Raw genomic sequence first — 17,814 nt, forward strand, 5'->3', positions numbered from 1 at the left:
ATGCTGCCATTTTGATTGACTGTAAATAAACAAACTCAGCACAGACAACTAGTGCAGATAATGAACTGCTTTCAATACCTTCCTGCATAAAGTAAAACAAAACAAGATAATCTAAAATCAACGTGTTTTGAATCGGCATCGGATGCCCAAGTGGATAAAATAACACAAACACCATGTAACTGATGCTATTTAGACACTGTTTGCTTTAATAACAGGGTAGAGTCTAATGGTCACAGTACACATGACTGAGGCTAGATAGAAACTGTTCGACAACAGTCTTCCATCCTAATTAAGTGGCATCGTATCCCAAATAAATAAAGGGAATCCTGGGTAATTTCTCGATTAGTTTTGGTTCTTTAACAATAATCCCAAATAAGCCGCTTCCTCAATTAAACGATGGTCCAATTAACTGGAATCGACTGTATTGAGTGCAGGAGTTGTGAAGTTATGTTGATGTTGGATCAAAATCCAGAAGAAAGATGGCACCAACAAACAAGGGTGACATTCTTCAGATGGTTCACAAAACCACTACTTTCACTTCTTTTGTGGTTCTGCTTGTATTGGAGTCTGTGTGATCGACATTTTGGTGGTGTGTTTTTGGGCTGATTGAGTGATCTGGTACTTTCCTGTCTCCAAGGGAGCTTGCTGATATTTCAAGCGAAGTGTGAGGCCTTGAGGCCAAGAAGCCTGGAGACTGGGTGCGAGTCCATATTTCTTGCTTATTTCTATTTACTTCTGGTCAAGTTAGTGCCAGCACACAATGCTCCCATGGTCAGTGTCTTCTGGATAGACCATGAAGCCATATACAAGTATTTTACTTCTTTTATGTCTTTTATGTTTGTTTTTCACTTTGAACGTGATTCTGGAACTGTTGGAGTCCGTGATTTGCAATTTGGAGATTGTTTGGGTGTTTCAGTACTCTGCAGTCTTCGAGAGGATTCTGGGAGACAGAGGCGCATGTGAGAACTTCGTGGTGAGAAGGCTGTGGCACAAGGCGTGAGCCAATGTTCTACCCCATTTCGCCAATTAAAGCTTCTTTTGCCTGCAGATTAAAGTGACGAGGGGGATTGAAACAGTGTGGAGGGTGAGCATCTGCTGCCTGCCTTTTGATCGCTGGTGAGATCGCTCTGCTGCCATAGACAGGAGACTGCCTCTTGATTGCCACTGGGATGAGAGAAGACTGTCTTTTGATCATTGATGAGATTGCTCTGGTGCCAGAGACGGGAAACTTACTTTTGATCACTGGTGAGGTCGCTCTGCTGCCATGGGCAGGAGATTGCTGTGTGATTGCTCTGGCGATGGAGGGGGAGAGCCTGCCACTGAGCCTGCAGGATGCTACCCTGGTTTTCTGTGGTTTGGATAAGGGCTTTTTATCAGTCTTAAATTTTTTATATTCTGTGTTTTTCACCCAATCTCTCTCAATTTTTTGTCTGTGGGGGAGGGGGATTTGGGGTCAATGTGCCTGTTCCACCTCTTTTTTTTGTTTGCAGGGAGGGGGTGATTTGGGGGTTGATAATCATGCTGCTGTTCTTGGTTTCATAGCTATCTGGAGAGGAGGAATTTCAGAGTTGTATACTTTGATAATAAATGAACTTCTGATCTTGCTGAGGAAAGCATCGAGTAAGATTGAGATCACTGAGTGGAAGGCGAGTGGGTGTTCAGCGCCGTCTACTAGTCTTTCGCTCACCGCAGCTGGAGAAGGCGTCTGTGCGTGATGGTCTTTCTCTCTCCCTCTCACTCGCTGCTCCTGTAGAAAGGTCCCTGCTTTCGAATGGTGTCTCTCTCTCTCCCTCTAGCTCGATGCTGCTGGAGTCCTGGGTCTTGGGCAAAGTTTAATTGACGCTGATTGTGGATTGTCTGTAGTTCATATTATGATGTATTGCTGGTTGGTCCTTTTTTTGGTTTCTATTTTGTGCAATTTTGATCAGGGTGGCCTGCAGATAACGCATGACACAGCGCCAAATTGAACTGAGCTAAACTGAACAAGCCTGGACCCTTTCAATTTTGTCTTTTATGTTCCGTGTTTTCACTTTTTTTTAATGCCGTTTGTGTGATTTGTTTGTTTTTTGCTCATGGGGGGGAGGGGGTCGATGTTTTTCTTTGAAATGGTTTTGTGGTTGTCTGTGGGAAGACGAATCTCAGGGTTGCATACTGCATACGTACTTTGATCATAAATATCCTATGAACTTTGGAGTTGTATAAGACATTGGTGAGGCCAAATTTGGAGGACAGTATGCAGTCATTGTCACCTACCTACAAGAAAGATATCCTTAAGATTGAAAGAGTGCAGAGTAAATTTACAAGGATGCTGCTTGGGACTTGAGAACCTGAGTTATAGTGAAAGGTTGATAAGTTAGGACTTTATTTCCTGTAATGTAGGAGAATGAGGGAAGTTTGATAGAGATACTCAAAAATATGAGGGGTATTGATAAGGTAGATACAAGCAGGCTTTTTCCACTGAGTTTTTGTGTGACTAGAATGAGAGGTCATAGGTTAAGAGTGACAGCTGAAGTATGTAAGGGAAACCTGATGGGCAACATCATCACTCAGAGCATGGTGTGAGTGTGTAACGAGCTGCCAGAGGAAGTAGGTTTGATTGCAACATTTAAGATAATTTTGAATAGGTACATGGATGGGAGGGATTCAGTGGGCTGTGGACCAAGTATGAGTTGATGGGAGTAACAGTTCAGCATGGGTAGATGGACCAAAGTGCCTCTTTCTGTGCTGTAGTGATCTATAGCTCCACATTCAAATCAGGTTACTTTTGATTTCAAGATTATTTAATTTCATTTCCAGTACACAACTGTAAGGGAGAACAAAATATTTGTTACTCTAGATCTGATGCTGCACCAAGATAAAGAACACAATAATAAAAAAAACTAGAATAAATGTAAGCTTATTTACATAGATTGATTGCACAGTATGTCCATAAATGGATGCTAGGCACAGTAGTGTCTGTACATAAAGTGGCCGACAGGAACTGATGAAGTAATGGTGGGGTGGGTAGGTGGGTGTGGTGTATTTTGCATTGCATTTACTGGTGTATTTTACCAATATTTTTTTTTCCCTTTTATCGTAGGTATTGCATGGAATTCCAAGTGAAGTCTTTGTCTCCGAATTGCTTGATTGAACACCGTCCTCATGCTAGGTGGATGCAGTACCTTCGGCAAGGCTTCACTGTGTGTGTGGAATGTCAGTCTCCTGCAATGAACTCTGGCTTCCACAGGTGTTCTGGCGACGGGGGAGAGATCGAAAGGCAAGTCACTGCGTCTATCTTTGTATTACTGGCTCACGTGTGATAGATGACAGGATACCTTGGCAACATGCTTCTAGCTCACTCATCTGCTGAGTCCGTTTTTAGTTTAGGTAGCACTTTCCTCACTGAAACTCACTCCATCCTTGTCAATAAGGCATCATAAGTGGAGCATCACTTTGACATGAAGTGACAGAGATTGAACAAAGTCAGCCTATTAAAGTGCTGAAAGAAGAAAATTGTCAGTTAAACCATGTCCTTGTCTAAACACTCATCAGTGATGTTAAAGAAGAATTGAGTTAATGTCTCTGATATTCAGAAGCTATTAAAAATCTATTTTAAACCTATTTTTAAAAATAAAAGATTGAAACATTTAAATACACTCTGATAAAAATAATGAATTGAGGAGATGTAAATAACTCAAAATTTGCCTCAGGGATACAAGAGACAGGGATCATGAATAATGAGCAATCTGCTGGAGAAACAGCGGGCTGAGGTAGGAGGAAAGAAATCGTTGATGTTTTGGGTCAAAATCCTGTGTCAGGACTGAGAGAGGAGATGTGAGAGAGAGAAGGAGAGTTGCTTTAAAGGGGTTGGAGATAGTTGGTGGATTGAGGAGGGGTGCAAGATGACAAGCAGGTAGTGCCAGGTAGGGGAGATGAGTTAGAATCAAGTTGGAAGGTTGTGGCAGGTGAATGATAGATGGTAGCAGATAAAGAGAGAGAGAGAGAGAAGAAAAGGAAAAAAAGAGCAGATGGTGCAACATGGGAGGTGATGGGAAGGTTTAGTGCCTCAATCCTGCACTTCTTGCTTCTACCTCTTACCCATGTTTCACAGACAGGACTGTCGTGATGGACCCATTGTTTCTACCTGCTCTTATCCCACTGAACCTCTGCCCCATATCTTGTCTTCATGATGTCCCTCCTTGTCCAGACCCTTAATACCTACTTCTGGGACACTTTGTATGCCCTCTACCGTTTCAACAATTGCTGATTCCTTGGCCCCAACCCTTCATTATCATTATGGATATCCAGTTTTCACACTTCACTGATAAAGTTTCCCTCCACCAACAGTCTCATCTATCTGGCTGAACTTGTCCTTGTATTAAACAACTTATTTTGACTCATCTCATTCTCTGCCAGTCAAAGGTATAGCCATGGGCACCTACTTGGGCCGCAGCTGTGCCTATCATATTGTTCAAAACACACAGCATGCTGGAGGAACCCAGCAGATCAGACAGTGTCAACGTCCTGATGAATGGTCTCGACCTGAAACGTTAACAGTAGTTGACACCTCCATAGATGCTGCCTGACCTGCAGATCCCCTCTAGCATTTTGTTTGTGTTGCTCAAGATAACCAGCATCTGCGAATCTCTTGTGCCTGTCTTTTTGTTGGCTATGTGGAATAGTCCCTATTTCAAATTTTCTCTGACACCACTTCTTCTCCGTTATACTGGTGACTGGATTGGTGCTCCTCTTTGTTCTCATGCAGAACTCATCAATTTTATCGCCTTTGCCAGAAGGCAGAGAGCCTCAGGACCCACACCACCAGCTTCTGGAACAGTTATTATTCCTCAACCATCCGACTCTTGGACCAGAGGAGATAACTTCACTTACTGCATCACTGAACTGTTCCCACGATCTGTAGACTCATCATTTCATACTCTCGCTATTTATTGCTTACTTGTTTATTTTTCTTTTGTTGTCGTTTGCACGTAGGTTGTTTTTCTACCCTGTTGGGTATGGTCTTTCCAGAATTCTTTTGTTTTCCTTCCATTTACTGTGTGTTCCTGCAAGAAAACAAATCTCAGGGTTGTAAATGGTGACGTGTACTTTGATAATAAACTGATCAATTTACTATCAATTGATTATAAATTTACTTTGCACTCTGAATCAGACCATTTCTCTCCCTTTTCTAGATTTCACTATCTCCATATCAGGAGAGAAACAATCCACTGATATTTATTATAAACTGTTGTGATTGACTAAACTGAGCCATGTGGAAGCTACAACTGGGAAATGTAAAAGTCTGTATTCATACAACATTTCTTCTGAACTGAGTCTAAGAGAAATTCACTCACACAACACAATGTTTTATGCCTTTTAAACACAAAGTTAACAATAAATGATTATAATTTTCAAACCTATAGTCCTGATGAAGGATCTCAGCCCGAAACAGCGACTGTTTACTCTTTTCCATAGACGCTCTCTGGCCTGCTGAGTTCCTCCAGCATTTTGTGTGAATCACCTACTTAGCTTTTAACATCTTGAATAGTCAGTTAACTTCGCAGATTTGCATACAGGTTTCTCCACTATCTGAAGGTCAAGCGTTCCTATGAAACAGTCCATAAGCTGGAATGTCATAAAGTGAAGAAGCAATTACCATTTACTAATATGGGAAAAATTTGAGTGTTCCCAGGCCCAAAAAATAACCTACAAAATCATGCCAAATAGCATGTAAAACCTAAAATAACAGTAACATATAGTAAAAGCAGGAATGATATGATAAGTACACAGCCTACATAAAGTGGAAATTCTTTTCTACTTAGCTAAAATCTCACTACGTAGCTTTATTAGCTTAGCAGAAGCACTCTCTCCAGTAACCTTTAAGCTATGAAGCTGCTAAATCACACCAAATAACACATAAAAATACACAGCCTATATAAAGTAGAAATAATCAATGTACAGATTGGATGGGTTGCACCTGAACTCGAGGGGGAGCAATAACCTTGTGGGTAGGTTTGCTAGCATGGTTCGGGAGGGTTTAAACTAATTTGCAAGGGGGATAGGACCCAGAGCGATAGAGCAGTGAAAGAAGTGCATGGAGTAAAGCCAGATTTAACATATAGAGAGGCTTTGATGAAAAAGAAGCAGAATAAAGGGTGTAAAGGTAGTAAGGTAGAAGGGCTGAAGTGTGTGTACTTCAATGCAAGAAGCATCAGGAACAAAGGTGATGAACTGAGAGCTTGGATACATACATGGAATTATGATGTAGTTGCCATTATGGAGACTTGGCTGGCACCAGGGCAGGAATGGATTCTCAATATTCCTGGATTTCAGAGCTTTAAAAGGGATAGAGAGGGGGGAAAAGGGGCGGAGGAATGGCATTACTAGTCAGGGATACCATTACAGCTGCAGAAAGGGTGGATAATGTAGCAGGATCCTCTTTTGAGTCAGTATGGGTAGCAGTCAGGAACAGGAAGGGTGCAGTTACTCTACTGGGGGTATTCTATAGGCCCTCTGGTAGCAGCAGAGATACCGAGAAGCAGATTGGGAGGCAAATTTTGGAAAGGTGCAAAAATAACAGGGTTGTTATCATGGGTGACTTTAACTTCCCTAATATTGATTGGCACTTGTTTAGTTCCAAGGGTTTAGATGGGGCAGAGTTTGTTAAGTGTGTCCAGGATGGATTCCTGTCACAGTATGTTGACAGGCCGACTAGGGGGAATGCTATACTAGATCTAGTATTGGGTAACAAACCGGGTCAGGTCACAGATCTGTCAGTGGGTGAGCATCTGGGGGACAGTGATCACCGCTCCCTGGCCTTTAGCATTATCATGGAAAAGGATAGAATCAGAGAGGACAGGAAAATTTTTAATTGGGGAAGGGCAAATTATGAGGCTATAAGGCTGGAACTTGTGGGTGTGAGTTAGGATGATGTTTTCGCAGGGAAATGTACTATGGACATTTGGTCGATGTTTAAGGATCTTTTGCAGGATGTTAGGGATAAATTTGTCCCAGTGAAGAAGATAAAGAATGGTAGGATGAAGGAACCATGGGTGACAAATGAAGTGGAAAATCTAGTCAGGTAGAAGGTTACTTGAGGTTTAGGAAGCAAGAATCAAATGAGTCTATTGAGGAATATAAGATAGCAAGAAAGGAGCTTAAGAAGAGCAAGAAGGGGGCATGAGAAGGCCTTGGCGAGTAGGGTAAAGGAAAATCCCAAGGCATTCTTCAATTATGTGAAGAACAAAAGGATGACAGGAGTGAAGGTAGGACTGATTAGAGATAAAAGTGGGAAGATGTGCTTGGAGGCTGTGGAAGTGAGCGAGGTCCTCAATGAATACTTCTCTTCAGTATTCACCAATGAGAGGGAACTTGATGACGGTGAGGACAATATGAGTGAGGTTGATGTTCTGGAGCATGTTGATATTAAGGGAGAGGAGGTGTTGGAGTTGTTAAAATACATTAGGACAGATAAGTCCCCGGGGCCTGACTGAATATTCCCCAGGCTGCTCCACGAGGTGAGGGAAGAGATTGCTGAGCCTCTGGCTAGGATCTTTATGTCCTCGTTGTCCACAGGAATGGTACCGGGGGATTGGAGGGAGGCGAATGTTGTCCCCTTGTTCAAAAAAGGTAGTAGGGATAGTCCAGGTAATTATAGACCAGTGAGCCTAACATCTGTGGTGGGAAAGCTGTTGGAAAAGATTCTTAGAGATAGGATCTATGGGCATTTAGAGAATCATGGTATGATCAGGGACAGTCAGCATGGCTTTGTGAGGGGCAGATCGTGCCTAACAAGCCTGATAGAGTTCTTTGCGGAGGTGACCAGGCATATAGATGAGGGTAGTGCAGTGGATGTGATCTACATGGATTTTAGTAAGGCATTTGACAAGGATCCACATAGTAGGCTTATTCAGAAAGTCAGAAGGCATGGGATCCAGGGAAATTTGGCCAGGTGGATTCAGAATTGACTTGCCTGCAGAAGGCAGAGGGCTGTGGTGGAGGGAGTACATTCAGATTGGAAGGTTGTGACTAGTGGTGTTTCACAAGGAAGTGTTCTGGGACCTCTACTTTTTGTGATTTTTATTAACGACCTGGATGTAGGGGTAGAAGGTTGGGTTGGCAAGTTTGCAGATGACACAAAGGTTGGTGGTGTTGTAGATAGTGTAGAGGATTGTTGAAGATTGCAGAGAGACATTTATAGGATGCAGAAGTGGGCTGAGAAGTGGCAGATGGAGTTCAACCCGGAGAAGTGTGAGGTGGTACACTTTGGAAGGACAAACTCCAAGGCAGAGTACAAAGTAAATCGCAGGATACTTGGTAGTGTGGAGGAGCAGAGGGATCTGGGGGTACATGTCCACAGATCCCTGAAAGTTGCCTCACAGCTTATGGGGTGTTAGCTTTCATAAGTGGAGGGATAGAGTTTAAGAGATGAAATGTAATGATGAAGTTCTATAATACTCTAGTTAGGCCACACTTGGAGTACTGTGTCCAGTTCTGGTTGCCTCACTATAGGAAGGATGTAGAAGCATTGGAAAGGGTACAGAGGAGATTTACCAGATGCTGCCTGGTTTAGAGGGTATGGATTATGATCAGAGATTAAGGGAGCTAGGGCTTTATTCTGGAGAGAAGGAGGATGAGAGGAGACATGATAGAGGTGTACAAGATATTAAGAGGAATAGACAGAGTGGACAGCCAGCGCCTCTTCCCCAGGGCACCACTGCTCAGTACAAGAGGACATGGCTTTAAGGTAAGGGGTGGGAAGTTCAAGGGGGATATTAGAGGAAGGTTTTTCACTCAGAGTGGTTGGTGCATGGAATGTACTGCCTGAGTCTGTGGTGGAGGCAGACACACTAGTGAAGTTTAAGAGACTACTAGACAGGTATATGGAAGAATTTAAGGTGGGAGGTTATATGGGAGGCAGGGTTTGAGGGTCAACACAACATTGTGGACCGAAGGGCCTGTAATGTACTGTACTATTCTATGTTCTATGTACAGTGTAGTTTCACTTACCAGAATCGGGATGACAGTGAGCACACTGATGATGGTGTGTTAGGCTGAGTCGTCGGAGGTTGGGGTGCTCAGCAATTTTTTCCAATAAATTGCAGTTTCATCACAGTTAAACACTTGCTTATACGAATAACCACCTTCTGTAATTATTTTCTTCAGTTCTGCTGGGAACTTTTCAGCAGCTTCAGTATCAGCCGAAGCATTCTCTCCAGTAAACGTTAAACTCTTAAGCTGCCGAGAAGTCCCCAGCAGACTAAGAGAGACCATTTTGCTATGAACAGAACTAATAGTAACATTGGCAGCTTTCAAGAGATACTTTCTCTCTGTGTGTAAAAAGTGCGAATGGTGGACACAGGCAAGTACAATGTGTGGTCAATGTACTTACATCGTTGACCATGATCGAAACGCTTTATTACGTCCAGTATTACGCTAAGCATAACATCCTTACGAGCTCTCTTAGGCTTTTCCGATACCTTAAGACACATCTTGCTAACGGAGGCACAGAGTGAATCGAGATAAAGCACAGATGCCCACAGACACGTGTTTAAACTATGGTGGCTTGATGCTGAATGCCGTTCCGGGGGAGGAGCTTGGCTGCTCGGGGCGTGTGCTGCCTTTCTTCATAAAAGTGAAAACTGGTTAGCGAAAACAAGTAACTGATGTAGGTCTTTGTAAAAGCGAGGTGTTATAAAGTGAACGTTTGGAAAATGGGGGCCACTCGTATTTACAATGGTGGCACATCCCAACTTGCAGAATCCCTATTTTGTGGATGTTCTGCTAGATTTCCAGCATCTGCAGAATCTCTTAGGCTTCTGAGTGTTAAATATTTGAGGTTTGTTCCAAAAGTTTCTGAGCACAAACTTCAGGTACCCAAAATATACCCCTTTTGTTATAACATTGAGGGATGGCGCCATGAATATAGAACTAACTGGAATGCTAAGTGATAAAATAGATCTGTCTTGATGGAAATTGAAGGGGGGGCCAGGGATGATGTAATTTCCTGCTTGGCATTGTTGCCTGCTACACCTCTAACAGTGCCCTTGGGTCAGACGAAGGGCCATCACCCGGGGGACCACTGTTCACTGATGTTTCACTCCCTGTAAATTTCATAGAGCTGTGCGTCATGTGGCAGGGATAGAACTTCAGCAAAATGCTAATACAGGAGCTGGTCCCTTAATGCCTTTCCTAATCACCGATTAACATGGGCGTTCACCTATTGTCCTCCCTGCATAGTTTGGTCTGCTAATCATTCGTTCAGCTCCCACAGTCTTCCAATCCATCCCCACTCCCTCCCACTACCCCTCCTTATCTTACACCCCTCCTTGGTCTGCCTGTCACGTCCGCATCCTTTCTTGCCATTCCCCTTCCCTTCTCTATGCTGGCCATCTTGTCTCTATACTCTCAGTTGTGATGCAGGGTTTTAGCATAAAACATTGATAACTTCTTTCCTCCCATCGATGCTGCTCAATCCCCTGAGTTCATCCAGTTGATTGTGTGTTGCTTGCAACTTGCTTGTCCTGCCTTACTATTTATAAGAGTGAGGGTGCTACATTTTGGTAGGAATAATCCAAATAGGACATACATGGTAAATGGTAGGGCATTGAAGAATACAGTAGAACAGAGTGATCTAGGGATAATGGTGCATAGTTCCCTGAAGGTGGAATCTCATGTGGATAGAGTGGTGAAGAAAGCTTTTGGTATGCTGGCCTTTATAAATCAGAGCATTGAGTATAGGAGTTGGGATGTAATGTTAAAATTGTACAAGGCATTGGTGAGGCCAAATTTGGAGTATTGTGTACAGTTCTGGTCAATGAGTTAAAGGAAAGATGTCAACAAAATAGAGAGAGTACAGAGAAGATTTACTGGAATGTTACCTGGGTTTCAGCACCTAAGTTATAGAGAAAGGTTGAACAAGTTAGGTCTTTATTCTTTGGAGTGTAGAAGGTTGAGGGGGGACCTGATAGAGGTATTTAAAATTATGAGGGGGATAGATCGAGTTGACGTGGATAGGCTTTTTCTATTGAGAGTAGGGGAGATTCAAACAAGAGGACATGAGTTGAGAGTTAAGGGGCAAAAGTTTAGGGGTAACACAAGGGGGAACTTCTTTACTCAGAGAGTGGTAGCTGTGTGGAAAGAGCTTCCAGTAGAAGTGGTAGAGGCAGGTTCAGTATTGTTATTTAAAATAAAATTGGATAGGTATATGGACAGGAAAGGAATGGAGGGTTATGGGCTGAGTGCAGGTCGTGCCTTCTTTGTAATGGCATGTACATGCTGGACCCAGACAGCTCCTCTGGAATGATAACACTGAAGAATTTAAAGTTACTGACCCTGTCCACCTCGGATCCCCTGATGAAGATTGACTCATAGACTTTCAGTTTCCTCCTGTGGTCAATAATCAGCTCTTTGGTTTTGCTGATGTTGACTGAAAGGTTGTTCTTATATCAGCATTCAGTCATATTTTCAATCACTCTCCTGTTTGCTGATTCATCACCACTTCTGATCGGGCCAACAACAAGACTGTCATAAGCAGATTAAATAATGCGTTGGAGGAGTACTTAGCCTCACAGTCGTAAGTACAAAATGAGTAGAGCAGGAGATTAAGTATACAGCCTCGTGGTGCACCTGTAATGATGGAGATTGTGGAGGACGTGTTGCAATCTGAACTAACTGGATTGGCAACATGTATTAGGTTTTTTTCACATGTACATTGAAAATATGCAGTACGATGGAAAAAGGTACTGGTTACAGCATGGGCAAAGCTCACCCACTACTGAGCACACCTGCATGAAGTGTTGTCTCAGGAAAGCAGCAACTATCATCAGGGACCGCTGCCACCCAGGACAGGCTCTCTTCTTACTGCAGCCATCAGGAAGAAGGTACAGGAGGCTCAGGACGTACACCACCAGGATCAGTTATTACCTCTCAACCATCAGGTTCTTGAAGCAAAGAGGATAACTTCACTCAACTTCACTCACCCCACCACTGAAATAAGAACATAAAGAAATAGGAGCAGGAGTAGGCCATCTGGCCCGTCGAGCCTGCTACACCATTCAATAAGATCATGGCTGATCTTGCCACGGACTCATCTCTACCTACCTGCCTTTTCCCCATAACCCTTAATTCCCCTACTATGCAACATCTATTCAACCTTGTCTTAAATATTGGGCAGAGAATTCCAGAGATTCCCCACTCTTTGGGAAAAACAGTTCCTCCTCACCTGAAGCCTAAGTTTACTCCCTCAAATCTAGTTCTAGTCTCATCTACCAATGGAAACAACTTTTCTGCCTCTATCTTATGTATCCCTTTCATAAATTTATATGCTTCTATAAGATCTCCGCTCATCCTTCTGAATCTAGTGAGTTCTGTACCAGGTGACTCAATCTCTCCCCACAGTCCCTGGAACAAAGCCGGTGAACCTCCTCTGCACTGCCTCCAATCTTTACAACCATCCAATCCTCTGGCACTTCTCCCGTCCCCATTAATGATGCAAGGACCATTGCCAGAGGCTCAGCAATCTCCTTCCTCGCCTCTGACAGTAGCCTGGGGTAGAGCTCATCCAGTCCTGGCGATTTATCCAACTTAATACATGTTCTGACTTTCAAGAGTTCTTCAGCTCATGGTCTCAATATTTATTGCTTATCTATCTATCTATTTATTTATTTATCTGTCTGTCCATCTGTCTATCCATTTATTTATTTATTTATTTATCTATCTGTCTGTCTATCTATCTATCTATCTATTTATTTATTTATCTGTCTATCTATCTATCTATCTATCATTTCTTTATTTTTGTGTTTGCACATTTTGTTGTCTTTTACACACTCGAATGTCCAAGCTGGTGCACTCTTTCATTGATTCTATTATGGTTATTATTATATTATGGATTTATTGAGTTTGCCTGCAAGAAAATAAATCTTGGGGTTGTATATGGTGCCATAAATGTACTTTGATTAAAAAATTTACTTTGAACTCCGAACTTCAAAACATCGAAACATGCAGAGAAGTGTGTCATTTGCGTCAAATCAAATCAGCGAGGATTGTGTGGGGGCAGCCCAACATAACATGCCCACCACTTACCAACCTTAACTATATAATTTGAAATATGGGAGGAAACTGGAGTGCTCAGAGGAAATTCATGCAGTCGATCCAGACAGCGGTAGGAATCAAGCACTGCATGCTGATCACTGTGTGCCACCCTTATCTTTTGTAACATTTCAATACAAAATACTGAAGATATTCAGATACTGAAACTGAAAGTGCTGGATATGGAAGGTCACATAATTTGTGGAATGGGAAATAGAATTAATGTTTCAGAACAGGCCTGATGTAAAGCCATCACCTTGACATGATAAGTTTCTCTCCGTCTCACAGACGCTGTGTAGTATTTCCATTGAGTAAGTCCCTACATTTCACAAGATTTCCTCAGTGCTTCAAGCACGAATTAACATGCTGAAATAGTAAATATATTTTCTGTGAAGATATCTTGCATGCAGATTAATGTAAAGTGCAGACTGTGTTTGTTGTTATGTACACGGAATTGCTAAAGTATGTGTGTTGTATGCCCCTCAGGAACCAGATTCTACAGTGGTATGCAATTGGTAATCCTCACTGCAGAGGGACATGGAAATGGATTCGACAAATTGAATCGTGCTCTTGCCCTTCAGTCCACAGCTTTTTATTTATTTGAAGTAACTCATCCGGTCCATGAACGCTCACTACTAATTAACATTTCCACCGACATCAGAAGTTTGGAATTTTATTCAAACAACATGAAGACTAAATATAGGATATATTCTGAACACTGCAGTAAGAATATGAGGAAATGACTGAAATGTTACCTTCTGAAAATGGTTTTATTTCCTAGAATTTTAAAATCCTATTTCATCACTATGGGATTAAAATCAACTTCATTCACCCTTTGAGAAAAATGAAACTTCAAAATGAATTTACTGCTTTAAATCTGAATATCTCTGACCATTTAAACACCTTAAAAGTACCATATTTAGACATCATTTTATAGGTTTTATTTTTATTGTTGAAGTTATTAATTTCTTTCAAATATTACACCCTGTATAGTTATTACACACACAGATTTAATAGGCATATCTGGTGTATAGTATCTCTCAGTGAGACCTTCTTTCCCTGAACATTGGTGGAAGTCCATTTTTGGTTGGAAAGCATTTCTGGATGTGCAGGTAATTGATGATTTGAGAAATGAGTAACTTACTGATTTTTTAAAATTACTGTTAAAGTAAATCATATAATAAATTTGTGGCTTACTTTAGAAATAAAATTTAAGATTGAAATCTTGAGACGAATTTAGCAAATGGGAAAACTGAGGAAAATGCTGCATGCATAAAATAAATTCTTTCAATATGGTTTCTTAAAAAGTTTCTTTTAATATGGTTTGAAATGAGACTTTATAGGTGGAATGGTTTAAATAAACTAGTTAATACCTTTTCTTTAATGAGTAGCCAAATGTATTCCTACGTGCAAACCATTTCACCTGTTGTAATGTGAACAAAATCGCCGGAGAGATGCAGCTGGTAGATATGAAGTTGTCTTTTTATTTGACAAAATGAGACACCGTAGGTGTTATATTGAGACCCTTTCGGAGGAAGGGGCCTACTTGACCCAACATTACTTGACATTTTGTATGCTAAAGATCAAAGGACAATTCTATATTTACAATGTATCTCCAATGCTTCCTTGAATTACATATAACTTTCTCATCTCCGTGTTTGCATCCACGTTCCAGACAACCAAAATGAATGTTAATCTGTATTGTCTGGTTTTTCAGTTAACAGCTCTAGGAACCTATTGTCCAGAGTTCCATTTGAAATTTAATCTATAGTCCATGTTCAGGTCTAAAGATTGGTGGCTAAAGTTAATATTTTGCTCCATGCACTGTCAGTGACAGTGATGGAACAAAATAGTGATGGAATGGTCAGACTTCTGATTTCCACCCAAAGTAAACTTCTGTGTTCAATGAATATTACAGAATTTTGGTCACTTATGGTTATCATTACTGTTCTCTTTGTAATCACTGTAATTTACCTGTTGTATTGTGCATTGGATTCAAATTTCACTTTATTCCATAAATATATCTCATGGCCTTTGTTGAAACCTCTTGGAGCTGTAACATTGTATTTCACCATCTTATTATCCAACTTGGATGTAAGTATTTTTGTGTTCTTGCTTGTACTCTGTAGCATAAACAGAAAGCTTATGTTCCTACTTGCAACCTTTTTAATCATTTTGATCGACTTTGCAAGAAGTCTTCTCACTAATTTCAGCATGGATCTGGTCTCAAACTTTGATGTATTATGGGATTTTTTCCCAATTTTAAATTGTTATAATGATTTGAAACCTTTATCTTTGAGTTATAAAATTGTTGCCGATTGTGCAAATTTTCACATCTCCTCAGTACAGCCCAATACTAGTTCTCTTTCTTTTATTTCAAATGAAAAGCATTTTGGTCAAACTCAATGATATTTATTTTGGAGGAAATGTGTGGTTCCTTCTAGAGTGTTTATGGAACATGTGAAGAGCTATAGAGGAGAATGCTGTTCAATATCAGTACTCCCATAGAAGTAAAGGACGCAGCTGTGGTATGGCTCAATACAGTCTACTTTCATGGATATATGATCATGGTCTTCTGCTGCTGTAGCCCATCCACCTTCTCATTTGATCTCTCTCACCCTCCCTCAGCGTTTTTGCCCACAGACTGATGCTCATTGGATACTTCTTGTTTTCTGTATCATTATCTGTAAACCATACAGACTGTTGTGTCTGAAAACCCCCGGAGGTCAGCAGTTTCTGAGATATCCAAACCACCCTCTCTGGCACCAACAATCATATCCTGTTCAAAGTCACCTAGGTCACATTTCTTTCCCATTCTGATGTTTGTTCTGAACCTCTTGACCATGTCTGCATGGTTTTCTGCATTGGGTTACTAACACGTGATTGATAGATTATATATTTGCATTAGCAAGAAGGTAATAAGAGATTTTAGTTATTGATTGGAGATGGAGTAAAATGAGATTTCCCTTTTATGGGAAGTGGACTTCATTGACAAGACCAGCATACAGGTCCTGTCAGCAATCACCCTTCCTTAAAAAGACACAGTAAATTGCCAACTTAAACCTTGCAGTCAATGAGGTGATTCTGTAATGAGAAATTTACAAGTTTAGAAGGAATAACAATGAGATAAAGTCAATATGCAGTATTTCCAGAAGATGTGAGACATGAAGGAGGATTTTATAAGTACCCTGGTTTTCCATATCCTTGTAGATGGTTGATTGAGTTTTCTGTTGCGTCTGGTTGATACTGGGCATTGTAACAATGTCAATTTAGAGGTAGAGTGAATGCTTAAGATGCTGGAAGGGGCACTTATTGTTGAATTGCTTTACCTTGGAATTACTTGTGCTCTGTTCGAGTTATATTAGTCCAGACAAGTGAAGAGTGATATTCCAGTGGGAATACAACTGCAACTGTAGTTCAAATATTCACATACAATGACATTTCATCCCATTTGACTGCTACCCTGGTATCCTCAAATAGCTATCTTCAGTGTTTTTAGGTCTGGTGATATTGTGATGCAGAGGTTCTTCGGAAGTCAAGAATGTGGCAACATGATGTTTATAGCCACTTATTAGGTGTCGCAAGAATAGAGAATGAATAAAAGAAAGCAAAAACAAAGAACAAAGACGACGTTTGCCCGATATTAAAACCTAGCTCATACCAGAGAATTAACAAGACATTCCAATGATCAGAAACAACCAATGAAATAGTCGGGTTCAGTGGTGTGACGCAATTTGCAGAGAACTTTCTAGAGGAAGAAAAGAGAATCGGCTATACTACAATTACTGAGAATTCAAGGTAAAATTACACCAGAATTATACTAACATGGAGGTGATTATATAAATATTAGAAGCAAGCAGAGGAAAGTTCAACTGCAGGGAAAAATCTAATTCTACACTTGAAACCAACAGTGCCCTCCTATTTCTATACTCTCTTTCAAGGATATGATGTTAGCTTAGCACTGCTTCTCTTGAGATTTCCATTTATTCTAAGCTTTGAACTGCTTGTACAACTGCCAATTGTAGATATTTCCTGCAAGTGAAACAGTAGAAGATCAAAGTGATCAATGTTCACAACCTTTGTCTCTCACCTACCTTCTCTTTCTTCAGAAACTCTGAAGTTGAACCAAAACATTTTCTACCTTGGTATATTTGACCCTATGTTGAGCTTCAAATAAAACATTGTTGATTCAATAGCCACATCATTACTTCAAGTCTCCCATATTTGAAAACATCAGCTGCAGAAACCGTCAATCATTCCCATTTTACCACTTTGATTTGCTACTAGCAAAGCACACCTGGTCAGTATTTCTCCGATTCCACTCTTCACCTATAAAAGGTTATTCAAAACTGCTGACCAAGTTGTAGATCACAGCAGATCCTGTTCACCCATCACTCCTCTTTGCTGACCTTCATTGACCCTTGTTAAATGACAATTACATATTAAGATTTGTTTTAAAATTTCTCCTTTTTCTTTTCTCAATATCCTTCCTCTTTAAGTTAGTTGTGAGTGAACACTTTTTTCATTTCTTGACTGTTGATAATCTCAGAACGCAGCCCCTCTGCTGTTCCTTCACCTGCCAAAGCCTACATTTGGGAATACCGTGTCAGTCCTCTCTACCATCTTTCTTCCTTTAAATCTTGCCTCTGGGTTCAAGTATTTGGCATTACACGATCTTTTGTGGCTCAGTGTCAAATTTTATCTGGTAGATTCCCATGAAAGGGGGTGGGATGCATTTCTGTGTGA

General features: G+C 41.0%; 1 protein-coding gene across 1 annotated transcript in view; it reads left to right on the plus strand.

Moving 5' to 3' along the window:
• si:dkey-7k24.5 (somatomedin-B and thrombospondin type-1 domain-containing protein) overlaps positions 1 to 15,222 on the plus strand; it is a 41,696-nt gene extending 26,474 nt beyond the window's left edge. The window contains exons 4-5 of the mRNA XM_059980595.1: positions 3,080 to 3,256; positions 13,555 to 15,222. Coding sequence (XP_059836578.1) covers positions 3,080 to 3,256; positions 13,555 to 13,672 — 295 coding nt within the window. The 3' untranslated portion in view covers positions 13,673 to 15,222. The remainder of the gene's footprint in view (positions 1 to 3,079; positions 3,257 to 13,554) is intronic.
• Positions 15,223 to 17,814: the final 2,592 nt, after the last annotated feature.

The sequence above is a fragment of the Hypanus sabinus genome, chromosome 9 (assembly GCF_030144855.1).
Source record: "Hypanus sabinus isolate sHypSab1 chromosome 9, sHypSab1.hap1, whole genome shotgun sequence".
Classification (NCBI taxonomy): Eukaryota; Metazoa; Chordata; class Chondrichthyes; order Myliobatiformes; family Dasyatidae; genus Hypanus; species Hypanus sabinus.